This window comes from Amphibalanus amphitrite, unplaced genomic scaffold (assembly GCF_019059575.1).
Source record: "Amphibalanus amphitrite isolate SeventyFive unplaced genomic scaffold, NRLGWU_Aamphi_draft 000155F_arrow, whole genome shotgun sequence".
In the NCBI taxonomy this organism is placed as follows: domain Eukaryota; kingdom Metazoa; phylum Arthropoda; class Thecostraca; order Balanomorpha; family Balanidae; genus Amphibalanus; species Amphibalanus amphitrite.
In genome coordinates, this window is record NW_024881650.1 from 658353 (window position 1) to 685255 (window position 26903).

The 26903-nt window shown below is 49.4% G+C and overlaps 2 protein-coding genes across 2 annotated transcripts in view; both read right to left on the minus strand.

Moving 5' to 3' along the window:
* LOC122383098 (RNA pseudouridylate synthase domain-containing protein 2-like) overlaps positions 1-18553 on the minus strand; it is a 186621-nt gene extending 168068 nt beyond the window's left edge. Inside the window, exons 1-2 of the mRNA XM_043369216.1 lie at positions 18418-18553; positions 11856-12336 (exon numbers count right to left, since the gene is read on the minus strand). Of these exons, the coding sequence (XP_043225151.1) occupies positions 11856-12332 (477 nt within the window). The 5' untranslated portion in view covers positions 12333-12336; positions 18418-18553. The remainder of the gene's footprint in view (positions 1-11855; positions 12337-18417) is intronic.
* Positions 18554-19378: 825 nt separating this feature from the next.
* On the minus strand, positions 19379-22977 carry LOC122383111 (vacuolar protein-sorting-associated protein 36-like). The gene is made up of 2 exons (XM_043369256.1): positions 22762-22977; positions 19379-21141 (listed from the first exon to the last, which is right to left on the minus strand). The coding sequence occupies exon 2, from the start codon at positions 21106-21108 to the stop codon at positions 19957-19959; it is 1152 nt and encodes a 383-aa protein (XP_043225191.1). The 5' UTR covers positions 21109-21141; positions 22762-22977; the 3' UTR covers positions 19379-19956.
* Positions 22978-26903: the final 3926 nt, after the last annotated feature.

Genomic DNA, 26903 nt, shown 5'->3' on the forward strand with positions numbered 1-26903 from the left:
TCAGAGTCGGGTGGGGTATGTTGTAACATGTATGTATGTATGTACGCATGGGTATGTTGCTTTTGATCGCGAAAGCTAAGCCCTGGCTCGCGTTTGTAGGTAGCTAGTCAATGCTCGTTCCATTTCGGCACAATGTGTTGGCTTCTTGGCCACTTTTGCGTCTAGTCTGTTGATGTTTCGTTCGGATTGCATTGACCTAAGTTTGGTCTAATAAAGTGAAGCCTTTGAGCATACCTATACATTGTATTAACCCCATTTAATGTTGTTGCTATGTTCAAAACCAGTAGCAAGCACACTCCCTGAAACGTGAAATAGTGATACAAATTACCCCACCATGTGATACAACTCACCCAAGCCATGGGGCAAGTTGTATCAAAAACATTGTTCTATTCGGGAGACCGTAGAAGAAAAACTGGTAGAGGTAGCGGAAAAGTTACTTTGCACAAAAAAGCAGAAGAATCAAGGAAGGGGATAGTATGGAAATAATGAGTTTATCACGGATAGTTACGAGGTTATGGGTCTCGGAGTAAAAACTGATACAACCCACCCCACTCTCCCCTACCTTCGATGAAAAGCTAAGTCGACAATAGGACTTAGCGCTAAGTCCTAAGTCCTATAGGACTTAGCGCTAAATAGGCTAAGTCGCTAAGCCTACTCGATCATGTTTCCGGTTTTATGTTCGTCGATAAATTTTCATAGCAGGGCTAAAAGAGGCAGCACATCCACATGTAAGCAAGTCTTTAGCACCTGATGGCAGTTGACATTATAACGATTTAGACTATTTCGTAGCTTATTTAGTAGCGGTAGGTAGGTGTGTTGTTGTGTTAATTAAATAGGTATATGTGAAAGTTATCGGTTAAACTCGCTCGTTAGTTGCAACAGCATTGATCAAATGCCAACCGCAACTCAGATATTTTCAGATTTGGCAAGCGGAAGCCAACTAAGCGTTTTCAGGTAAATATAACGCCCAGCTCATCGATTATCGGGGCGGAACAGCGGCTCACCGGAATCGGTGGATCCGCTTCTTTGCGCCAGTATCGCCCCATGCATATAAATTACACATTGGGACGATCAGGTACGCTGCGTCATGAGAAATAAATGGGGACCAACAGTCAATGCAAAGAAACGGATACAAGATTCCATGACTCATGTTTTCTTTACATCTATTTCTGTTTACACAATATAAATTTCGGCACATTAGCCTTTCACACAGAGGGCCATAAACACGCCACATGGCTCAGTGATTGGCGACACAGACCGCGACAGGTCCATTTGTCCGCCGGCCCGGCCCAACGTCCGACCGCGGCCAGAAGAAACATTCCAGCGTCCCCGCGGCCATATTACACAAGGCACCACCCGACGGCCATTGAGAGCCCCCGCGCTATTTTTTCATACTACGCCGATGCATTCGGCCAACAACACCAGATGAAATAAATAGCGGCCGTTGACGCTCTTGTCTGCATATGAAAGATTTTCATCCAGAGGGACGTACCTAAATCGTGCTAATGCTATCGCATTACGGCAATGCTCTTTTAAAATAGCAAACGATTGTCGCTTCCGGAAGCTAGTGGGAAAAAACTACACGGAATAATGAAGTATGAAAACAAAGTAAAGGGCACAGCACGTTTTGATGATGCTCTACGTCTATAATTTGGGCCCATTGGTCAACAAAGGTGTCATGAAAGTTGGAATACGTGAGAAATTAACAAATCAGAGACCATTTTGAATAACAACTTTGAAAAAACACTCGCTGTATTCAACCCCATCCCAGAAAACAGCGCTTGCGTTTCAGCACCACACACGGCTTCAATAACAATGCCTTGACTTCAATGCTTGCATGAAAAAGAGGAAGAAAGCCTGCACGGTCTCAATATTTTATGGCTGTACAGCTGGGTGGTTTATTGATCTGTCAAGGAGCGGATGTAGGCTAAGAGCAACTGCCAAACTTTGGAAAGAAAGATGCATGACCTGTGTATGTTCAACTCTCGTCGCCATCCTACTGGAGAGTTATGGGAATTTTCACAAGAAAAAGTAGTTGCGGTTAAAAACTCAAATAAAATGCAAGCAAGTAGGTACAGATAAAAGCTAAAAAAAAATCAACCTTAGATCCCGTGAAGACGAGCACCAATGGTGAGTGAATCTCGGTACGCTACTCCTCCCTCCAACCTCCCCCCCCCCCCCCATTATCCCCCGTATGCATCCGCTAGCTTAGGCGAAGCCGTCAGCCGACACCAAATGATGACTCAGAAACTGATTCAAAGCACACAGCCTGTCGCCGTTCAAATCGTCACCAGTCAGTCCAAATTCACTACACTCCGTCCACCACGGCTCCGTGTCGTCTGAGCGGGGGTCGACTCGAGTTGACAGAGCTACAGGGTGGTGTGTTCACACCGACTCGAGTTGACAGAGCTACAGGGTGGTATGTTCACACCCGGCGCACGTCTGCCGTCAGAGGCGGCCGGTCGGGCCACCTCCGACAGCTCAGACGGCCCGCGGCATAATGTGGCCGTCCGTCTGACAGGTCGCTCCGCCCGGGACGCCGGGGATCTGCACACGGAGCCGACAGTCGCGACCACAGCGGTCCCGCGGGGCGTACAGCTCGGCGACAGTGCGGTCCTGCGCGGACACTGGACACCAGGACACAGCCCGGCGTGGGCGCAGCGGCACCCGGCGGCTGTCCCGACAACAGCGAGCCAGAGTGGCTGGAAAACATCTCCTTCGAGTGCCTCTATGCATGTAAACGGCACCATCTTCCGCCTTCAGGCACCGTCGTCTGCCGCTCCAAACCAACCAGCCGCGTATTCTGAGGCGCCTCTCCGCCCTGAAAGGTAGCGTGTTTGGTGCCGGCACAACACCGACACAACACCTTTTCAGCGCGGTGAGCTCCTCGCACGGTTCGGCGTGTGTGCCTACTCGCCGAGATGAGCTCGGCCTAAAAGCGGGCCCGGGGCGGTACACGCCACGTGTCGTCCTTAGTCGCTGAATCGGCCGGTTTGACAGCGGAGGAGACGGGCGCCTGCGGAACGTCGCCGGCCCGGCGGACGGCCGCGGCGGGCGGGCGGACGGGGCAGCGACACGCACCGGCCGGGCCGCCGCCGTCTGCGCCCCCGGGGACACGCCGCCGCTCACAGCAGGCAGGGCCGCCGCTCACCAGACGAGCCGGCCGCCGCCGACAGGGCCGGCGTGCCGCCATCCTCAGCGGCACTAATTTAACGCCAGCGCCGGCTACTGACTAAAGGGAACAACAAAAAGACCGGGTGAACTGGATTTGGAAGTCCGGAGACATCAAGATAATTTGACGGGTCGTGGCTTGTAATTACAAACTGGCCCTTCTCCTCAGGCAGCCTCGTGATGAAGACTCCTGTCAGAGTTATATTTCCAACAGAGAAAAGATGGCCAGCTAAAAACACCGAGTGAAACACAACGTCTTTCGTAATTCACGCGGATGTTTTTTTATAAGGCGCCTTAAAGGGACCCTCCCACCTTAACATTAGTTTTGAGTTGAGATAGCCAAATTGGTGGCCATGGCCTGCAAATACCGGTTTGGGCACTCACAACATCGACAAATGTTTTAATTCGGAGATATGGAATTTCAAACTTGCAGTTTTCGGATTCTAAGGGGCTAGTGCATTGGTATGCCCCCTTAGAATTTGTGACGTCAGCGGAGATCTAACGATTTTTAAATCTTAGACTAAAACCATCGTTAACACGTGGTGGTATACGCTGCTTTGCGCGCTACGTCTGCCGCATTTTAAGGCTGCCAAATTATTGCTTCCAAATAAAGTCGCTAGTAACAGGGGAGATCCCAAAAAGTAAACAAAAGTAAAAGCCAAATATCTTGAAAACCAGTGAATATTTTTCGGTGAAATTTGGTAGATATTCGTTTTCGCTCTTTCTGAACCAAGGGACATCACTTCCATGCCAATCCATTAACTTTTTTGAAGGTGGGAGGGTCCCTTTAATGTCACCGGTGACACGTGATCTGCTCCTGTCACCATTCATGTTGTGTTGGAGTCATACAGAGAGGTGATTTTCTTCCATTATCCCTCATACTGCCTTGCCTAATCATACTCAAGTAGCCTTGAGTCTAGAATGAAAATGTGCAAACGATATCTACCGCTCTCCCAGTGTTTTCGCACCTCAGGGGTCTCACAGCCATCCAACACCGCAGCTACCACTGTCAGGGACAACAGACCAACCCACGAGGCTAGAGAGCTTTGGTCACCAGGGAAACCAGCTCTCGGCAGCCTCAACACTGCCACCGTCGCTCGCTGGGTCACTTTAAACATGCCTATAATAATATCAACACAACAAATTAAGAAACTACCACAGTGCTGAAACGGCTGAAACTACACAGAACGATTGAAGTAAGAACGAGCGAGCGAGCTAAAGCATGGCAAGGTTCCGAACGAAGCGAAGAAAGGAAAAATGAAGCTAGATGGGTGATCACCCGGTTATTAGGTAGTTGTGCATTGTGCTGTGAGTGCGATACATTTTGCAGATTCTAGAAGGCATTCTAAGATCCACTTTTAGGTTTGTCCCAACGGAAGCTGAGGATGGCAAACAATGTCACTTTAGTGACTGATTGCACTATACACGACAGCGGCAGCGCTCTTACAAAGGAAGCCAGCCTCGAGCGCACAAACCGGAGAAAACGCTGATTGAATTTCTGAGAAGGTGGCGCCGGGCGCGCGGGCACTGCCGGCCGGCGGCGGACAATCGTGCCGCCGAGTTATCCGAGCGCGAGTCGCCGAGTTGGGCGGCCGCGCTGTCAGAGGTGGCCCGACCGAGACGGTGGCACGACTCCCTGCGGAGGTGCGGACGGCGCCGCGCCGCCACCTATCGGCGGGGAGCGACACTAATTGCCGGACCGCCGCGGCGCGTCGTCCCGAGAACTTCGGACCGGACAGCCCCCGGGAGACAGCCCGCAGCGCGGGTTAGAGGGGAGACGGGAACTAATACAGAGCCAGGTCAGGGACAGGTCCCTACCAGCCAGCGCCGCAGCGACAGTACGTATGGAACCATAGATACCCGGAGCCCGGAAAACCCGACTGAAACTACCAAAGTCAAAGCCTAAAGACCGACTTATGGCGGAGCACGCGTCTGCGAAAACTATATCACCGTTCCGTGCTTCTATCCTCAGGATACTGAAATCCTTCTCCTCCACGCCGCAACCCCTTCTCCGGGCTGGACAGGCAACTTTATCTCATGCGGGCTGCTCCCTTGGAGCGGCACCGCTGCTCCCGAGGGAGCGCACCCCGTAGCCGGGTGCAGTGAGTGCCTTGGGGCTGGGTGGCCTGTCCTTTGGACGGGCTCAGCCCCGGCGACTCACTAGGGTGCCTGTCCAGACCAATGTCTCCCCCTATATCCTATCATCCTCCCGGCTCTGAAATGGTCTTATTGGACCGAAAGGGCCTAACCCAACAAAACAAAAAAATCTGCGAAAACAGTCCGTAACAGTCACCGGTGGAGGTAGAGAGTCAGTCCTGAGCTGGGCGGCCTGTGTCCATCTCGGCTGGCCCCAATGACCCCTGGCGGACGTCCCATCGTCCCGGCGGGAGGCGACAGACGGAATGACGTCACGCAACGGACGGATGACGTCACTCGCGCCGGCGTCTGACAGACAGGTCCTGGGACGCGACTGCCGCGCGGACACGGTTACATGTGGGTCAATTGACTCGCGTTCCCCACAGTCACACAAGACAAACGAGCGAACTCTGTGCCGCCAGACGGCAGTGGTTTAAGGATGAGACGAAACACGAGAATAATGTGGGAAGACGAGAACAGCAGATTTGGGCGAGACGCCGCGCTGATGAATGGAATGTGTGTGGAAAGAGAGACGAAGATCCGTGTTAGTTAAAAAGTGTCACCGGTTACCTGTCAAGATTGGCACGCGCCAGAGATGTCATCTAGCTGGGAATGTTAACGCGACACAAATATACAACGGACAACGTTAGCTGGCAGATATAGATTAAAAAGAAATATGGTTCCAAACATAGAACAAGAACAGGGGTCTAAATTTGGATTCGGTGTCACCCACAACAGCTACGGTAAATACGGGCTACATCACGTCATGAGCACCTAAAAACTGGCAAATAGATGGCAGGCGCGTAACCACCACTGGGGACACTGGGGACCGGTACCCAGTAACTTTTGGGTTACTGGGGACCGTCCCCAGTAAAACCGACGACCTCCTCAATTTGCATAGCTAAATATTGTCTCTAGATCGACGTGAAGAGTGATATGCAGACAACGGAAGACATTTTAAGAATGTCTTTCGAGTTTCGACCATACATTTTTATGTTCATATTTAGACTTTGTGTTTGCCAACAAAACAAGTTACCTCTAAGACACCTAAAATAGAAAGGAACCGAAGTTAAGCGACAGATCGATTTAATATATGTTTTTGGATAATTTTTTTCTTAACAATTTTCCACCCGGCCCACGTATCTTACCCCACATCTAAAATATAACATTCGGTCTTCGCGGCCCTCCATGTGGTCCCCAGTAACTTCAGACTCGTGGTTACGCGCCTGCTAGATGGTGAAGGAAAATACAGGTATTCACAATAATTGAAAACGTTTACCCCTTTAGGCCCCAAGAATCCTCTCCCTCAATGAATCTCGCAGTAAAAAAAAATACAAATAAAAAAAACTTCACATTATGGCGAAGCCTTTCATTGCGGATGCATTCGCTCTAGATTACAATCAGGGTTACCAAAGCTTGGGATTTGTCCCAAGATCTTGGGATATTGAACCCGACCTTGGGACCTTGGGATTCAACAGCAAACCTTGGGATTTGTCCCGAGCTTTCGACTCCCGCTAATTTTAGCACATTTTTTTAATCATTGGAAAAAGGAAAAGTATTAATAAAGACCAAACAAAGGAATCAGGAACACATCTAACACAACTTAATTGTTTTTTTTTTTGTAAACCGTCCTTTTTGGACGAACACAACCGAGCGTTCTTTCGTTTGGTTTCACTGTACCTTACCAAGCAACCAACGAAGCACGAATAAGTTATCCTTATTTGACGCGTCTTCACTTTGTTTCTCTCGTCTCAGCTCTCAAGTGAGGCAGTTAGCGAAATACCCAGTGGCTTCCGCGTCGATTAAAGGAACTATCCCACCTTCTAAAGCACTGGCGGTCGCAGCCGCTAGCAAAAGGGGGGGCCAAAGTCACACTCGCGGGACATAACATTTATCCGTCACCGGGAGGGGGGGGGGGGGGTGATCGGCTAATTTTTTACGTCCACGAGGCGCCGCGCAGTTGGCATTACTTATGCTTCATCCATCTGATTCTTGCGTGAAATCTTTAAGCTCAATTTAAGGCAAAATCACCAGTTCCATTTCCCGTCCCACGGTGCTTCCACCGGTCGGCCCACTGCACCATGGCGACGGATCGGTGTAGCATAGGTATACTGGAGGGTCAGGCACGCGGATTCATGACCTTACCACCATAAAACAATTCGGAAAAGTACAGATACCTCTTGCTTTCAACAAGCATGTGAAACCCAGAGAGCATTTTCAGACTATGACATATTTACCCATATAGGTAACATACCTAGTTGTGTGGCGGCGGGAGAGAGTAGGTACACCGACCTCTGGAGACCCCCCCCCACAGGTTCCGAGCTTTCAAAATTGGCATCTGAGGGCCGCGCGCGACTCCTGCGGGGCTTCGCAACGGCTCTATTGGGGCTCACTCAACCTGCCTAGTCTTACTGCTAAAAAGACTGGTCCTGAGCCCTAAGGACTTCATCAGTCTCTGTCACCCCAGGACCCACACCGGCTCATGGGGTCCCGACGTCGAAATATGAGGGAATCTGCGCGGGACCATCAGGACGTAATCTCGATCAGGACCAACGTAAGGCTGTGCCGGAGACTGCGTGAGCCCTCTGATCTTCAGAAACCCACCCATGTATGTTTTCACGTAGAGGCCAGTTTAGGGCCCTCAGAGACCAGTACAGGGCCTGCAAACTACAAAGGCCAGTAGTTTGAGACAATCAGTGACCAAGTTGGACTCTCAGAGGCTAATGTGGGTCATTACAGGCCAACATGGGCCCTCAGAGGTCAGCGTGGGGCCCTAAAAGACCGGCATGAGCCGTCGTTGGACCCCAGAGGCCAGCAGAGGGCCCTCAAAGGCCAAGATGGGCCCTCCTCAGATGCCAATGCAGGCCCTTAGAGCCAAGAGACCGGCATCGGGTCTTCAGCAGCCAGTGCGGGGCCCTCATTAGCACCTAAAGGTTCGTCTTGGGACACCACAGACAGAAATAAGGCCACCAGAGACCGGTGTGAGACCCTCAGACGCCGGTTGGGACCCCTGATGCCGGTTAGGGGCCCTCATAGGCCAGATGTGGGGTCTCAGAGGTTGATGTAGGCTCTTAGCGGTCAACGTGGGCGCTTGACCGCCACTGAAGTTCCCTCAGAGGTCAGTGTAGGACGCTCAAAGACCGGTGTGGGAGCTATATTAATAGCTGGGCGTGGGTTTTTTGAGCCTCGTGACGATCGAATAGTTGCCAGGGCCCCATACACCTATATGGGGGCCCATTGGTTGTTTGAGGGGGGGCAAATGATATGAAGGCCCCTTTATTGACCTTTGGGGGGCATGGCCCTGATGCCCCCCCCCCCCCCGCGACCGCCACTGTGTACACATTACACACATGCCTCTGAGATTACATACTAGCTCATGCAAACTCTATGCAGGCCCCGGAGTTCCCACGCTAATCCTTAATTAAGAAACCAAGCCGGCATACGGCGTCACCACCAGGCTTCTGAGGTGCACAGCACCAACCCATGAGGTCTTACTTTAACCCTCGCCCGTAAACGGCGATCTGCCACCTTCGCCCATGCAGGGGGGGGGGGTTGGTGCGACCCCCCCTTGGCGTTTGAAAACGGAGCGTCGTAGAGCTTAGCGGAAAAGACCAACGGATTGCTCTCGCCGAGATCTCGCGATTGGTGGTATATTTTTTGGTCCTAGGTCAACATTTGACCTACTTTTGACCGGTCAAAGGTCAAATTTTCGGAAAAATAGACTTTTTCAACTTTTCCGCGGCGATTGCGGCAAAACGGTGGGAGATATCGACTTGAAACCTTCACTATCGTGTTCCTCGATCAATTCTCTATCGTTTGGTATGTATTTCGTTTCCCTAGCTCTAAAAATGGCGCGTTGGGAGCGCCGGAAGTCGGCAAGGTCACAGTCGGCGGCAGAAATTCGAAAAATCAAAATTTAAATTTTTGAAATCTGATTGTATTTTTGGATTTGGGATGTCCATTCGCTCCCTATAGAAGCTAATATTGCTGCATATTCCCATTGAGGTGACAAGAATTAGCAAAATAGTGGTTCGGGCGCTTTTCAAAAATAGTACCGGACGCTGTTCCTCTTGTGACGTCATAGCTCCGTGACCTGACCTGACCCGGTCAAGTTTCTTATACCATATGATAGCCAATACTTGCCCCAACATGCATGGGAAGTTTCATCACGATCCATCAACCGATGTCCGTACCACCGGCAGGAAACCTCGGGCGTTGGCACTCAGTTTGTGAAAATCCGGCCGGAGGCTGTTCCCTTTGTGACGTCATAACTCCGTGACCTGACATGACCCGGTCAAATTTTTTTATCAAAAGATGCGCAAGGTTTGCCCCATAAGGTACCCAAAATTTGGCGGCGCTGCGCGCCGCCGTTTTTGCACTATTTCCGAAAAACCTCAGGGGGGGGGGTTGCACCAACCCCCCCCCCTACATGGGCGAGGGTTAAAGGGACTATCCCACCTTTAACATGGGGTTTGAGTTGAGATAGCCAAGTTTGCGGCGAGGTTCAGAAACCACTATCTATCTAGGTTGCAACCCCCGCGGCCTCTTGGTGTTGAAGAAATTCGTTCCCTTCATTTGAAAATGGGCCTTGTACAAGGCCCTATCTTCAACATGGAGCGACCGTTAGTGTGACGTCACCTCGTTTAGTCATTCTGATTTAAATGGGTTTGTTCGTTGAAAAATCGCTTAAAACTTGGTCTGAACTTTGTTGTGGTGCCTACAGAGTAAAAAGAATCAGCTTTATGACAGTAATGTGGCCTGGGGAAGGAGGTAATTTTGGGCTGTGACGTCACATATTTGAAAGTTTGTGTTTGGAATATGAGAAGCCTAAGATGTTTAATGAAAAATAAATGCCAGAACCGTGTTCCTGGTCATCCAATCTATAAAGTCGGGCACAATTTAACTGGTTTTAACAACATTTTAGAAGGTGGGATAGTCCCTTTAAGAGCCAATCTCCTTTAGCAGGGCCCACCCACCACTGCCGAAGAGGGTCTCATGCCAGCCATTGCTGGGCCTACGAGAGCCTCAAGTAAGCCCACGCTGATATTCCATATAAGATCCGGCCATACTCGTGAACCGGTGCCAGCGACGCTGACCGCCAAATTGACAGAATGCGAAACTGAGCCCACTCATGAGTGAAATTTACGTCCTTTGATGGCGCAAGAAAGAAAATGAAACATACGAAAAGCTTTTCTAGGACTTTTGTTCGATCTGAAAGGTGGGGCCAAAAGATAGTATGGCCCCACCTTTCAGCACCAAAGGGGGGGCCATGGCCCCCGTGGCCCCCCCCCCCTGGGACCGCCAGTGTTCTAAAGCTGTCTAAAGCTGTGTGAGCTGTCCCAATATTTGTTCGGGTTATCGATGCTAGTCAAGAGCGCACATTTTGGATGGTTTTGCCGCCAGACTGAAACCGGCGTGAAACGGGAAATAAACGTAAAACCCAGACAGGTAACTTGCTGTGTCTCTGTACCTATGCCTGCGTGTGTAACTGTGCCGAATGCAAGTTATGTTAAAGGAAAAGGGCCACCTTCGTGAAATATGAAGATATCGTTGTTTTTCATTTTTACATTATTATTTTTCATTTTCTTTTTAAAACTGGTGCCAGAAGTGTACAATTCGCGAAAAAGTATTTAAAACTATTTAACATATTGGTACTATGTTGATACTCTCTACGGCACCTACTGTATGATGGCATAGCGATGACGTCACACTCAAGCCAATCAGCGTTCAGAAGACAGACTCGTCGGATTGTGTCAGATAAGCTGATTGGTTAAAGCTGAGCTGGTTGGAGCTGATTGGTAAAAAACCAAAGCCTCGCCGCGGGTGGCTGTATTGTCGGATAAGAACGCATTCCTGGGATAAGGACGCATTCCTGGCGTATTTTCTTTTAAAATTGCCGATAACTACGAATGGAGGCCGAAATCGGCCGTAAGTAGGTAGACAGATAGGTTTTCGGACACGGGCTACAAGATGGCTATCTCAGTTTCAATCCCCATGTTAAAGGTGGCTCTTTTCCTTTAACGATATTGATTTATTTAGTCAACCAAAGATTTGGAAATACGTCAAATACACTTTATTTGCTCTATATTTGGTTTCTATAGACCTTGGGATGCACATTGGGCTTTGATCCTGTCGACCTTGGGATATGGAGCTCGATTTTGGGAAATTCGCGCGGCGATCTTGGGATTTAGAAAAATTCCCGTTGGTAACCCTGATTACAATACCGATTGGGAAGATTCGGTAGGCAAGCTACGTCCTCAATAGAGTATGTAACGCAAGCTGAGTAGAGAATCGGAGAGTGCTAAATGATGGCGGGACTGGCTATTCCGCTGCAAACAACCACACAAATAATTGATCTCAATGTGATGTCCCGCAATAAAACGCATCTAAAATCTTCGCGACGGCGAAGCGGTCGATGCTCAAAGAAGACCTGAACCTGCCAAGCGTCAACGACACAACACACGTCCTTTTACCGGGAACACTTTTACTGGCACCACAATCGAGCTTGTATTTCTTAGAATGGGTTTGATCGCCAGTCCGGGGCTCACCTGGTCCGTGGACTTTGGAGTCGTTGAGACTGTCTCCTCAGTGGGTTGTTCACTGGCAGTACCCGCGCCGGCCGGTCCCGCAGGCGTCTCGGAGTCGGCCGGTTCTGCAGGCGTCTCGCAGTTGCCGACCTCCTGCTGCATCCCGTGTTTGACCAGAACACTGCTGGTCCCACCGTCCCGCGCACCGGCACTTGAGGCAGAGCCAGCGGGCGGCAATGTAACACCACCTGTCTCCGCACCTCTCTGCTCACACACAGCTGCCCCAGACTGCTGCACTTCACTCTGACTCCCGCCGGCACTCTCCCCAACCTCCACAGCTGTGAGGACGGCAGGCCCCGCCACCTGGGTGACCTCAGACGCCATCAGCCGAAACACTGGACACCGATGGCTGACTCCAAGGGTGACGAGTGGAGGCACCAGGGCACGATGCACGCAGGAGACTGTCAGCTCGGTCAGCAGGCCAAGGTGTCTGAACATCCAGCTGTAAAAATGCAAAAAGATGAAAATGGACCCAAATCCCTCATTGTTCATTTATATCAGACTACTACTAGTACTAGTACTACACTACTAGTACTAGTATATCAGACTACTACTAGTACTAGTACTACACTACTAGTACTAGTACTAGTACTACAGACTACTAGTTCAAATAGATATAAATCGTCCACAGAAAACATGGTCAAGATGCACAAAAATAATTGAATATTTATTTTACATGAATTTCTGGCTGAAAGCCTGAACACTATCTTTATATTGATATCTCAGTGCCCAGTTTTCTCTCTCCGCCACGTTTTTATGTGCGTGGCGTGCATGGGAGCCTGAGCCTGAGTGTTTTTATCAGTTTGTATTGCTCTGTTTTAAGTTTGTATCGGTGGCAACAATGAGTTCAAGCTTGTATCAAGCTGGAGCAAATCTTTGATTCGGTCTTGTTCGAATTGGAACCTGAAAATTGGGAGTTGCACTTCCTGCACGTCTGCACGCTGCATGCTGCATCAACGAGGAGGCTGAGGAGCTGCACGCTGCTTCACCAGGTGCAAGCTGCTGCACCCCGCTTGCCTGCATCACCTGTTTGGGAGTAAGCAACTGGCGGCTCAAAGTTAGTCCTACTTCCTGCACTGCCTACTTGCACTCCTTGCCCTTGCTGTACTGGTGCTTTACTTACTGTCTGTGTGGCATGACACAAACACAAAGCTGCTTTGGTTCCTCTTGCTGACCACTCAGGCTGTCTGTGGAACATTGGTCCCACTTGCTGACCGCGCGGACCGTCTGGTGCATTGGTCCCGCCTGCTGACCGCGCGGCCCGTCTGGTGCATTCGTCCCGCTTGCTGACTGTGCGGACTGTTGGTCCCTCTTGCTGACCGCGCAAGCTGTCTGTGGTACATTGGTCCCACTTGCTGGCCGCGCAGACCGTCTGGTGCATTGGTCCCGCCTGCTGACTGCGCGGCCCGTCTGGTGCATTCGTCCCACTTGCTGACTGTGCGGACTGTTGGTCCCTCTTGCTGACCGCGCAAGCTGTCTGTGGTACCTTGGTCCCTTTTGCTGACCGCACCTGTTTTTTTCTGTGCTGCATTGGTCCCGCTTGCTGACCGCACAAACTGTTTGCTGCCTGATATGCTTCTGTGATTTTTCTCTTCTTGCACACTGTGTTTTTTATTGTGTATAGGTGGGGCTTGGTTTGAGTTGGTGGTGATTCTGATTGGACTCAGAATTCTCTGCAATCTTCCATCATGCCACTCACACGCTCTCCCCCAGGAGCCTTGGTACTGGATCCACTTGAAGCAGCCCCTGAACAACAGACACAGGGAGCTGTAGCGGCTGCAATCAGCTCCCTCCCACTTGACGCTGGTACAGCTGTGTCCCCGACTGTTACCAGACTAGCCCAGGGAATTGTGAGGAACAAGGCAATCTGTAGTGGGGGGCCGGGCGGTGCAACTTGTGGTTTGGAGGTGCGTGATGGCCAGCAGGGGGTTGAGTGCGACATATGTGGTGCCTGGTCCCATGCAGCCTGTCAGCGAATTTCCAAGGCAGCATATAATGCTCTCTCGAGACACTCATCTCTGGCATTCATTTGTGATGTTTGCCGACAGCGTCCAAACTTAAGTGACATCCAGGCAAAACCAGTCACAACTGATGCTTCAGTACAGGTCTTCCCAGATAAGCTTGAGCATCAGGACGACACACCGAAACAGACACGTGACGATGCAAACGCCTCACATGAGCGTCAAACCAAGGTTCCTGACTCTGTTTCTAGCCTTCAGGAAAGGATCCATGTGCTCGAGTCTTCTATCAAAGAACTGACTAAACTGGTAGGAGAGTCAAAGAAATCTATTGACATGATGCTCCAGGGACAGCAGCGACAGCAGCATGTGTCTCACCCCGTACAGCGCGGAACCTATGCTGAAGCAGTCAGGTCTCCACCTGAGGTGCGCCCTCAGGTCCATGGAGACCCTCACCAGGCTGTCCTTGCTGGAGTCAACACTAGGGCCGGAAAGCCTCAATACACATCCACAAGCAACGACTACAGACATATTGTCAGGGCAGAACTGCGTGAAATGGAGGAGAGGAGGAAAAGAGTTTCCTCCCTCGTTGTACGGGGACTGAGAGTGGGCACAGCTAGAGAGGCAGTGACTAGGTTTACAGAAATCGCCTCCGCTCTGATAGGGGAACAGGTTGAGTTCACAGAAGTTTGCCGGATCAAAAGCGATGGTGACCTATATAGGGGCAATGTTCACGACGGCAGAATTCGGAAGCTCATTTTGGATAATGCAAAACATCTTCGTGAGTCTTCGAACTCGCATGTCTTCATTCGTCGTGACCTCACGTTCCAGCAACGAGAGGAGCTCAGGGAACGCCAGAGCTCTAGGCCACACGTCTGGGTACAGTCCAGGTCTCAGAATGCAACTTCTCACTGGCAGATTGGCCAAACACGACACACACCCGAGGCAGACACTTCCCACTCTTATCATGAAACTGTTCCTAAGCAGGTGGCATCTTACCATGAAACTGTTCCCAAGCAGGTGGTACCTGCTCCTAACCCGACACTGGAGTCCGCTCAGTCTCCTCGTGTTGTGACAGCCCCGGATGCTCACCCTCCGGCTGACAGCGCTGGGGGGAGGGGAGACGGCCAGCACGTCCCCAGCTCTCCTCAGGGGCCCGGGGAGGGAAACTGATACGAGGCAGAGGTACTCCACGGACGTTCCGCCTACAACTAGTGCATTGCAATGTAAACGGCATTTGTAGCAAGCTTTCAATCATTCGCGAATCTCTGGTAAACTCGTTTAGACCTGGCATTCTATTGATCACAGAGTCCCATCTTACTCCTTCTGTGTCTAATGCAACTGTCTCCATCCCTGGCTATGAGCTACTGCGAAACGACTCTGGTGCCACATCTAAGCATGGCGTTTGCGCTTTTGTGGAAGAGGCCTTGAGATTTGATGAAGTAGATACAACACACCCTAACTGCCTGTCATTTAGACTGAGAAAGATGAACGTTCACATTTACGTGGTGTATCGACCCCCTTCATACTCTTCTTGCGAGAACCAGGCTTTAACTGATTTTCTTTTGACTAGTTGCACTGGGAAGGAAGTAGTCATTCTCGGAGATTTTAACCTCCCCTCGGTTGCCTGGATTGACCATAAACCCTGTGGGCAATTCTCAGCAGCTGATCGGACATTTGTTGACATGTTCATTGCCCTCGGACTTACGCAGTGGATACATGAGACCACGTTCCCGAGGTCTGGCAACGTTCTAGATCTTATTCTAACCTCCGAGCAGGACAGGATAACTACAGTACAAGTGCAGCCTCCCCCACCCGGATGCGATCACTGTAGTATTCACTGTGAGTATGTATTTGACATGGACATTCAGTTACACTCGCAACAACTCCTGAGACACCAGTGGCATCGAGGACAGTATAGTGCTATCAATGCATCTCTCAGCACTGTTGACTGGGACTTTGAGCTCAGACATATCTCCGCGCAAGACGCTTTTGTTAAGCTGCTGTCTATCTTAGAGCCCCTCGTTGACCAGTTCATTCCGCGAGCCGGTCAGGGTGGTGGGCAGCGGAAGATCCCCTGGAAGGCGAATCCCCCATCGTCGCTGAAACGTCTGCGAAAGGAGGCTTGGGAAAAATACAAAAGCCTTAGGTCAGAACATGGTAGGAAGTCGCATCTGACCACCCTGGCGCTGGAAGGTTTTCAGCAGGCCAACTCGCAACTTAGATCATTTGCCGCATCATCGCAAATTGAGTACGAGAAATCACTCATAGCAAGGTCTAGAGATAATCCCAAGCTGCTACACTCTTACATTAGACACAAGAAGCAGCTTCGCTCTTCAGTTGGTCCTCTTCGTCTCGACCCTGATACCATATCTGACGACCCCAAGGAGATGGCTGACTGCTTTTTGCATGTGTTTACTGGCATACACGCTACGACGATTCCAGATAAACCAGCTGCTCACCAGCGAAGTGATACTGTCATGGCTGACATTGACATTAGCCTAACTGACGTACATTCTACGCTCAGTAACCTTGATCCGAACTCAGCAATGGGCCAGGACGGCTTGCACCCAGCCCTGCTTAAGGCATGTGCTGCAACTTTATGCACACCACTTCTCATGATTTACAGGCAGTCTCTTCTGGAGGGAGCGCTGCCCTCGGCGTGGAAATCCTCGCTCGTCGTACCGATATTTAAGAAGGGTTCTCGTAACGACCCAATGAACTACAGACCAGTATCGCTCACGTCTGTATCTTGCAAAAGTCTTGAAAGGATAATTTCCAAAGAGCTCTACGCATTCTTCATTGCAAATCAGATCCTCAGTGACGAACAGTTCGGGTTTCGTCCAGGACGATCCACGGAGGACCAGCTACTCCTGACCTACGATGAGGTAACTGTAGCCTTAGATCTGGGTCATCCCGTTGATCTAGTTCTGTTCGACTTTTCAAAGGCTTTTGATGTGGTGCGCCATACTATTCTTCTAGAAAAACTCAGGTTAGTCGGTGTCCAAGGGCGACTTATCACATGGCTGACAGATTTCTTGGTGGGGCGTACGATGCAGGTTCTTGTTAAGGGCACCACGAGTTCAGCTGCGGAGGTTCGGAGTGGCGTTCCTCAGGGATCGGTTTTAGGACCCATTCTCTTTTTGGTTTACATCAACCACGTTGCGTCCAGTTTGTCGTGCAGTTATAAGATCTTTGCTGACGATCTTAAAGTATTTATCAAACTAGACAACGATAAACACAACACCAGTGAAGAGGCGCTACAAAAAGATATAGACTTGCTCCACTCTACGGCAGAGTCTTGGGGTCTCAGCATGAACCTCAGGAAGTGCGCCGTCATACGATTTAGGCGACGATTCCATGACTTCGAGCCCCGTGCATACACAATGGCTGGTGACACAATTCCCTGCGTTACGTCATGTAGTGACCTGGGTGTTATCATCGACAACGAGATGAAATTCCATGAACACTGTGCCAGCATAGCAGCGAAGGCTGGAGGAGTTGCTCACAATTTCTTGAAATCGACCAGGTGTCGCTCGCCTGACTTTATGACTCATATACTGAAATCTCACATTCGCCCCATTCTCGAGTACGCGTCACCGATCTGGAACAGTGGCTATGTACAGGATCTCAAAAGATTAGAGTCTGTTCAAAGGCTCTGGACTCGCAATGTGATTGGGCTCCGCAATATGGAATATGGTGATCGCCTAAAGGAACTTGACCTATTCTCTGTGAAGGGACGCCTCCTTCGAGCCGATATTATCAAATGTTGGAAGATTTTTCACGGCCACAGTAAGATATCCCCGGAGATCCTCTGGGATCTGGAGGCTGACAACAGAACGCGCGGGCATAGTAGGAAGATAAAAACGTGTCGGAGTCTTATAGATGCAAGGTCACGGTTTTTCACCCACAGAGTCGTGCGCGATTGGAATGCCCTCCCAGATTGGCTGGTGAACGAGGAGTCCCTGGTGCAGTTTAAAAAGGGACTGAAAGCCGCACTGGGCAGTAGATTGTACGAACACACAGGATAAGTGAAGGCAAACGATCCACATCTCATCCTTCATCCCCCCCCCCCCAGGTAAGCGCCCCACCCTTCCCAAGTTGGGGCGGGGTTATACGCGCCTGGGCTACCTATCATATTCCGCCCTTACCCCCTAGGTAGCTGCTGCCCGCCCTTCTCGAGCTGGACCGGGTGGACTTACCTAGGTTACCTATCCTGACCTTTCCTTCCGAGAACGTATCACATTTCGGTACCCTCTTTTCTCATTTACATAATTGATCATCTTGTCTAGGATTCTGGCACTTAAAACACGCACCAGTTTTCTTTTTTCAGTGTTTTACCAAATGCAGACGCACCATTCCAATTCCTTGCCTGAGGTCCAGCCATCTGCCCACCCAAGGAATTGGCGCGTCTCTGCACGCAATAGGTTTCCACTCCTTCCTTTACGAGCCGAGGTTGTGGAAACCTAACAGGTGAGTTTAACAGGTGAGCTTTGCAAAGTAATCTAATTCTTTACTTTGCATCTTCATTGCCTACCACTTCAATGAATTTTACAGTTTCTTACCTTACGCGGAAAATTAGGAGTCGTGCGTCTTAAAACGAAAGTCACCGAAATTCGAACAATTTTGATTTCAATAATCCTATTATTATTGCTATCGTATTATCACGTGTTTACCTACCACCGCTTCCAAAGATTTGTCTGCGTCACGATCGTAATACGTGCGCCGGCGGATTTTTATGGTCTAAGAGACTTGCTGCTAGTAAATAGAAAAGTGCTGTTATTATGAATATCATAGAACAAATCAGGAAAAACACACATTCCTTTTCAATCTTAGATTCCTGATTTACCCTTCGTACTTAGTTATTTTCGTATAAGGCAAATATACATTCGAATAAATGCTTCTGTTGGCTATTTTTTTTTGTTACTAAAACTCCAGCATGTAGCTGGACAGGCATGCTGATTTCCCAGAAGAGATAACATCTCCAGATTTATCTATTCTTCGCAATGCTTCCTGGTGCATGGCAAGGTTAGGAATGCAACGTTTAGTGTCATCATACAGCCCTTCACGCTCATCGAGCTCATCTGACCGGTACGGCGGTCCTCGACCACTGCCACCATCTGCTGGCCGTACCCGTCGGAGGCAGAGTGACGAGCACCGAATCGGCTCAAATCGGGCGCTCATCAACGTAACCGGCCGGCACAGGAGTCAGCACTTTCATGTCAGATGTCAAGATGGTCAAGCTGTCAAGATGTCAGATGGTCACTAGCTGGGGAGGACATAAACACCTATCTCAATGCTGTCGGTGGCTGTCGCGGTCATATCCAGCTTTCGGGAGTGTCAGTCTCACTCAGCTCGTGATCTAGTTTTTAAACTAAGTGCGCCAGCTACCGTTTTCGCTAGTTAGACGCCAGTGCAGCAACCCCACCATCAACTACCATTAGCACCATGCAATGCTATGAGATGCAGCGCCGGCTCCAGCCTGGCCGTTCTATATGCGTGCTATCCATTCAATCGGGATCCAACGAATCCTTTCCTGATATATTTGTAACATTTTCCAGCGATCCAGACAACGAAACACGACGCTCTCACGGTATCGTTGGTCAATCAACTTTGATAAGAACTCGTACTCAATCGGTTTGACACGCGAGCAAGAGAGGTCTGAAAAAAACTGAAATTCACATCTTGACTTTCAGATGCAGGAACATCGCTAGAAAGCAAAGCAATTATAAGCCCTACATCTCACGTGGAATTCCATCTCACATCAACCGGGAAAGAGGCACGCCAGTGAACACCGCAATGACATGAGCAATAACATCATTTACATACGCCTTTACCAGTCGAGTCTGACGCAGAAGAGTGAAGAAGGGCAGGTTTAAATCAGTCGTACATGACCATCGAGTTCACACACTTGCAAAACTAATTGAGTATGGACGACATTCAAAATAATATGCTCGGGAATCCTCGAACAGAAATTCATACAAAATCAACAATAAAACTTATCGTATGACGCTATCGCACACCATTGAAATAGTCCCAGAGCACAAAAGGCATCTGTTTCTGTTCCATCAACATTTCCACTGAACACCTATCATCACCACGCACTAATCCGCCTGGGCCTCCTCCAGGAAGCGGTTCGGGTAGAAGACCAGTCCCTGGATGGACTCGTCGCGGCACGCGCCGCCCTTGGTCTCCAGGTAGAGAAGGCGCTGTTTGGCCAGCAGCACGGAGACGCCGGCCAGCGCGGCCAGCTGCTGGGCGGTCAGCGTGCCGCGCTCGGCCAGCAGGCGGCGCGTGCTCTCGGCCACCGCGTCCTGGTCCAGCTCGGCCAGCTGCAGCAGCCGCACGCCCGACGGCAGCTCGTGCAGCCGCAGCGGCAGCGCCAGCCGCGTCATCTGCCGGCCCGCCGACAGCAGGTCCTCCGGCGAGATGAGCTCCAGGCCGCGCGCCCGGTTCACGCGGCAGTAGGCGTCCGTCAGGGTGAGCATGCCGCCGGCCTGGCGCGCCGGCGCCTCCAGCATGGTGGCCAGCTGGCGCGCCAGCTCGGCGTGGTAGCGGTCGCCGGAGCCGTGCGTGCCCCGCGTCACCGGGTCGTCCACGCCCAGACTGAGCAGCTGCGACTGGAAGCGCACCGTCTCGTCCTCGCTGATGCCGCCCTGTTTCTCGGTGATTTTGGTCGAGATCTGGCGGCTGAGCGCCACCATCTCGCGGGCGGCCTCCATCAGGTTGGTGAGGTCGCGGAACGCCTCCGAGATGCTCCGGTTCTGCTGCTGCTGCTCGGCCACCAGCTTCTTCTCGATGCCGACGATGCCGGCGCGGTAGCCGCGCTTGTCACCGGACGTGCCGGCCGACAAGCTACACGTCTTCACCCACTCCTCGCCAGACATGGTCTCCTTCAGGCGCGAGAACATCTCGTGCATGCCGCCCGAGCGGAACGACAGCTTGATGTGGCTGTGGCTGCTGCGGTTGACCGGACCCGCCGGTCGGCCGGGCGCCGGGGCAGATAGGTGCGCCACTATCTTGTCACTATGGAAGAATGTGTGGTCCTCTTTCTCAGCAAGGACAATGTATTTGAGCGGCAGCGCCAAACATGATCCGTTTGCGTTACGCCAAAGAAGCCGATGTGTTGTCAAAGTCAAATGACCACCCTCAAAGTCTGTCTTATTGTCACCATCATAGAGTTGAATGTTCTTTTGTTGATACACTTCTGTTTCAGCGAAGAGAAGGGTTCCATCACTCCATTCAAAACGGTCCATTTTCTTCTACAGCAACTTCAATGTTGTGAGTATCTGCAATATTGAAAATCACAAGAAAATATCAAAGCTTGCTTCTAAGCACAAATTTACAACTATGTCAAACTCAAAACAAACAAGGCTGGTTGGTAACAGATTGAGCTCTTTTGTTCACCTTCTTCAGGATGTCTTTTTACAAGAAACCAAACCTTAAATATAAGTTTGAATGAATAATCATAAACCTTAGTCCAACAGTGGCTTATATTAAATTTAGTAATAGAAGAATAGCATTAAAATGAAGAGTTAACCCTCGCCCGCACATGGGGGGGGTGGTTGCCACCCCCCCCCCCCCCCCAGGCAGTCTTTCTGCTCTGCACTCAACATTTTTAAAGCTAGAAAGCTGATTTTTCGTATAGCTGCTCGTCTATCCTTTCTTGATGTCCACTGAAAATTTCAAGTTTCTGTGGTTTTTGGTTTCGGAGATATGACCTTGTTTTTCAGGTCATGTCATGACCCAAATGGCCAATTCTCAACATCTTGCGTTTGCCATGGGTCTTGTGAGCTTTTGACACCCTGATTTCGGCCTTTTTTGCCAGTCTTACCTCCCACCTATCATGGAACATGTTGTTCGACGATGTACAGGGGTCAAGGTCAGGGTCAAGGTCAACCTAGGTCATCTAAGATAATTGCGTTTTAGGCAAGCTGAATTTACTTTTTGTGAAGTTTTTTGACTGCATTTTTGGTAAAAGCTTCTCAGATCATGATTTCATGTGATATGGACCCAAAAACGATCGGTGCACACATCAGTATACACACAGACACACACAGACATACAAACACATATAATTGACCTTGACCTAACTTGACCTGAAATGACCTCAGCAGCAAAATTCTGGTCGGATAGTGTGACAAAGAGGTTCTAGCTGGCTTGGCACCAGAAAACAGCATCGTCATCGGTATTTGATAAGCAGCGCACTTGATATCCAACGGTGACCCAAAACAGCAACATTTTTTAGTTTGACCTGACCTGGAAGGTCAATGACTGACCTGAGAAGGTAAAACTGGGTATCATTGGATTCGTCTCTTCCCAAAGAATCTTTTTGGTCTTTACTGCTAAGCTCTATCTCCAACAGGAACGAAATGGCGCGGGGGGGGTGGCAACCACCCCCCCCCCCATGTGCGTTCTAGGATGGGAAAATGGCATGTGCGGGCGAGGGTTAAGCAATCAAATAAGCTTTTGGACTGCACCATACGGTCACAGCTGATTAACGCCTGCAGGCTGGATGTCAGCCATGTTTTTCTGCCAAAATAAAGGTTTTTCTCCTTATTCTCACTAGCTGGCTAATGATGCAGATAGTTTGTTTGCAGTTTCGCCTTTACATCGGCACCCTGTATGGTTCAGTACTGGGCACAAATGGGTCATGGATCAGTGAAAGGATCATGCATTCCGCCTTTTTAGTAGGTATGCCATTGCCATCACTGTTCCTCACGACCCTCTCTTATTTTCCTGTTTCTCATTTACCGCATTTGGTATAGACTTTCTTTATTCCGTTCTATGTCTTAAAAATCTTTGGTGAACAAAAAATTTGCAATAACCCTTTCCCTGTCCTCTTCATACAGTTGTTGGAGCTCAGGCATCGATATTCTTATAGCCGGGCCCGAAAGTTTTCCACATACCAGTAAAAAGTGCTCAAGGTTGTCTTCCCCTGTCTTGCAAAGCTGACTTTAGACAGTTCAAACAGACAATTTCTTCGGTCTTCCTTTCAAAATATTGCTATATATTATTGGTCATTATCACTTCTCACAAAGAAGTAAAATGGATAGAATATAATTAATAATAAGCAATTATAACATGAGCCTTCAGCAAAATTGTATCCGCAACAAACGGAACTTGTGCGGCATAATTGAGCCACAAAGTAGCATCGCAAATCTAGCGACTTTTTACGGTTTGGGGACATGCTTGGGAAGAGCCGCCGGGCGTATTAGTAAAGTAATCTTGGCCGGGCGCTGGGAGAGGACAGCCTAAAAGAAACAAGCTGAAACAAATTGAAGAAACTGAAACTGCAAAACAAAGTACAAACTGAATTTTAAAGCATTGAAATCCAATACAGAATGTAAATGAAAAAAGAAATTGTGTTGTGGCTTGTCAGCCGCATGAATGAAGTATTCCTAATCCATGGTTGTGGATTGTGGAAAGGAAATTTAAATGAATGTGGGATCGTCACTCAGGAAAATGGGCCAGATTATCCAAAACTCAAACTTGTTTTAAGAAAAGCAAATTTTTAGCCTTTCTTACGTTTCTCTTCAAATTTCATTCAATTGTACTTTCTTTTGGTCTAATAGGTACTTCTCTCTAGAAGTCTTGCTAGAAGTCTTCAAACTCAGAGAGTTTTAAGATGTTCTTACGAAAATGACAACGTCAGAAAAGCAAAAATGCGTTCTGAATGATATGTGCATGATAGCATTGTGAAATATCAATAACAATTTTAAAGTAAACCAGTGAGCACTAGTTATGTAGAAATAAATGAAAAAAATACCCACAGTGTATATAAATACAGTGTCGGCAAATGAGCCTGGTCACGTGACTGGCGGACTCGCTGTTTTTCGAGGGATCCGCACGTGCGGTTGTGGCGGGGGCACCTCCCGGTAACTGTGGTGCCGACTCGCTCTCGGCCCCCATAGGGATACAATGGGACCTACTTTTTGATTAGCTCTCCTGACTAAACTAGGACGGATTTTTCAAAGATACAACTAGTACCACATGCAGTCGTGTGTAAGCTTTCTAACGGTACCAAAAATATATTTTTATCGGCAAAATTGAAAAAGTACAGGCCCATTTTAGGTTCGATTCGCGCTTATGACGGAAGAGAAGCCACCACTAATTATAAATACAACGAACAAGTGTTGGAAACCGGAGTATAAATGCAGTTTTGAATTACATTAAAGCCATTTTCAGTCACTGCAACCGATGAGTGGAAGTGATCGGTGTATTAGGTCACCCGTTACCGTTAGGTATTACTTTTTAACTCTCGCACGACCAGGCCATTTCTCATAACACGAACGACCAGGGGGGGGGTTGTTACGACCAGCCCCCCTGGCGTTTCGAAACGGAAGGTCGTAGAGCTTAGCGGAAAAAACCAACGGATTGCTCTCAACGAGATCTCGCGATTGGTGGTATATTTTTTTGGTCCTAGGTCAACATTTGACCTACTTTTGACCGGTCAAAGGTCAAATTTTCGGAAAAATAGACTTTTTCAACTTTCGGCGGCGATTGCGGCAAAACGGTGGGAGATATCGACTTGAAACCTTCACTATCGTGTTCCTTGATCAATTTTCTATCGTTTGGTATGTATTTCGTTTCCCTAGCTCTAAAAATGGCGCGTTGGGAGCGCCGGAAGTCGGCAAGGTCACAGTCGGCGGCAGAAATTCGAAAAATCAAAATTTAAATTTTTGAAATCTGATTGAATATTTTGATTTGGGAGGTCCATTTGCTCCCTATAGAAGCTAATATTGCTGCATATTCCCATTAAGGTGACAAGAATTAGCAAAATAGTGGTTCGGGCGCTTTTCAAAAATAGTACCGGACGCTGTTCCTCTTGTGACGTCATAGCTCCGTGACCTGACCTGACCCGGTCAAATTTCTTATACCATATGATAGCCAATACTTGCCCGAACATGCATGGGAAGTTTCATCACGATCCATCAACCGATGTCCGTACCACCGGCAGGAAACCTCGGGCGTTGGCACTCAGTTTGTGAAAATCCGGCCGGAGGCTGTACCTCATATGACGTCATGACTCCGTGACCTGACATGACCCGATCAATTTTTTTCGGCAAAAGATGCGCAAAGGTTGCCCCAGAGGGTATTGAAAATTTCAGCCCGCTACGACAAGCCGTTTAGCGTGCACTTCGAAAAAAACCTCAGGGGGGGTTGATACCCCCCCCCCCTAGGCGTTCTAGGGTTAACTACCTACCAACAACACCCATAGGTATTGTTCTGATCTATTCCAGACAACAAACTAAGGTTTTGTGTTGAACTGTGCCAGAAAGAGCAGTTAGGTCAAATATGGATACGAAGGTAAATAGGACTATACGAGCATCCATGTTGATACGTTTATACTGGAGCTAGTAGTTGATAGGTGTTCCGTTCTATTGATGCGGGCAAACAACGAATCGGGGTTGTCATGGGCGAATCTATAGGTATAATTGTGTCTTGTATGAAACATGCACGGTATCTGCAAATACTAGAATGCTGCTGCTAAGCTGAAAGAAGGCTCAGCCGGACTTTTATACTATGAACCGGCCATGTTAACCCGCGCACCGACGGGGGGGGGCGGATATCCGCCCCCCCCTGAGGTTTTTCGCGAATAGCGGGAAAACCGCGGCGCGTAGCGCCGCGAAATTTGGTATGACTATAACCTCATCAATTTTACACATGGTGTGCAAGTTTGAACCTCCTACCTTTTAAGGTCAGGTCACCAGGTCACTTTGAATGACCCAACCTCAAGTCACTTTTTTGCAACTTTGTCACCGTGCCAGAGCTACAGTAGATGTCAGAGGCCTTTGAAACTCACAGGATATTATAAGGTCATTAGTAGCTACAATTTGTATATCTCGGAATTTTGATATCGGTGACCTAAGGTCAGGTCAATTTCGCGACCTCCCCATTATAAGTCAATGGGGGAAAAATCAACTCCCTGTTTTTACCACTAAAACGGGTCGGAATGGCCCCATATACCATACATGACTTCATATACGATCAACCTTCACTACCTTGAGGTCTGTTTTGCTGTTGGGCAGCTGTGAGGTCATGTGACGTCATCAAAGGTCACCAAAGGTTTTTGGCCAATAACTCCGTACAGGAACAAGATACAGACGCGTGGATGGTCTCATTGTGTTCAGCTCGTCAAGACGCATCGAATGATATACATGGTGACCTCGAGGTCACGTGACCTGAGGTCAACCTTTGACCTTGACCTTTCGAGGTCAACATATATATCATTCGATGCGGATTGACGAGAGGATCACGATGATGCCCTTAGTTTGTTCCTATCTTGACTAATTCGAAAGTTATTCGAGAAAAACTCTCTCCATATCTAGCGCTGCCATTTTGACTTTTTCGACCCCTGTGACGTCATCTTTGACCTGACCTGAAAATGACCTTAGTAAAAATTGTAGATCTTGGCCGTGCGTATCCGATGCCGTTTACCGCTTGTCGCTATCTTGCTTCGTTCTCGAGATCTCAGGGGGGGGCGGTCATCCGCCCCCCCCCCGTCGGTACGAAGTTGGCGCAGACCCCCGTCGGTGCGCGGGTTAAGTTTATGCCGGGCTCGAGGGTGCAGTGTTCGTCACGGGCCAGCCAACCCACAGAGCACAGCCCAGCCCAAGCGGGGCCCATGGGCGCCGAACCCAGCACAGCTCAGGCCCATTGAATTTCACACGCTTTTGAGGCTTTTATGGCGGTCGCCGGAATAGGCAAATGGTAGATCAACTCTTCAAAAATTGTTTCAATATCTACTTCGCTGGGAGGCAATGAGCTTTGATTGTCAAAAAATGCAAAACTTTACATTTGTTACAGGCACAACATCCGAAATGCAACATGTGCTTATAGTTGTACGCCCGTCCTTAATGGTTGTCATGAAAGTTGGGGGAGGGGGGAGGCGGCCGCACGTTGAGGGGTCACAGTCCGGTATTTTGACGCCCCCCCCCCTTTACCGCCTGAACGGGAACCTTCACTCCATCCCGTCCCGTCCTCTGTATTAACCGCCTTTAAGCCCGCCCGATGACCCTGCCGTTTTCAAAGCCAACCTGAGCTGAGC

Coding starts and splice junctions, on each gene's coding strand:
- LOC122383111 (XM_043369256.1), bottom strand. CDS start 21,108: ATGGACCGTTTTGAATGGAGTGATGGAACCCTTCTCTTCGCTGAAACA.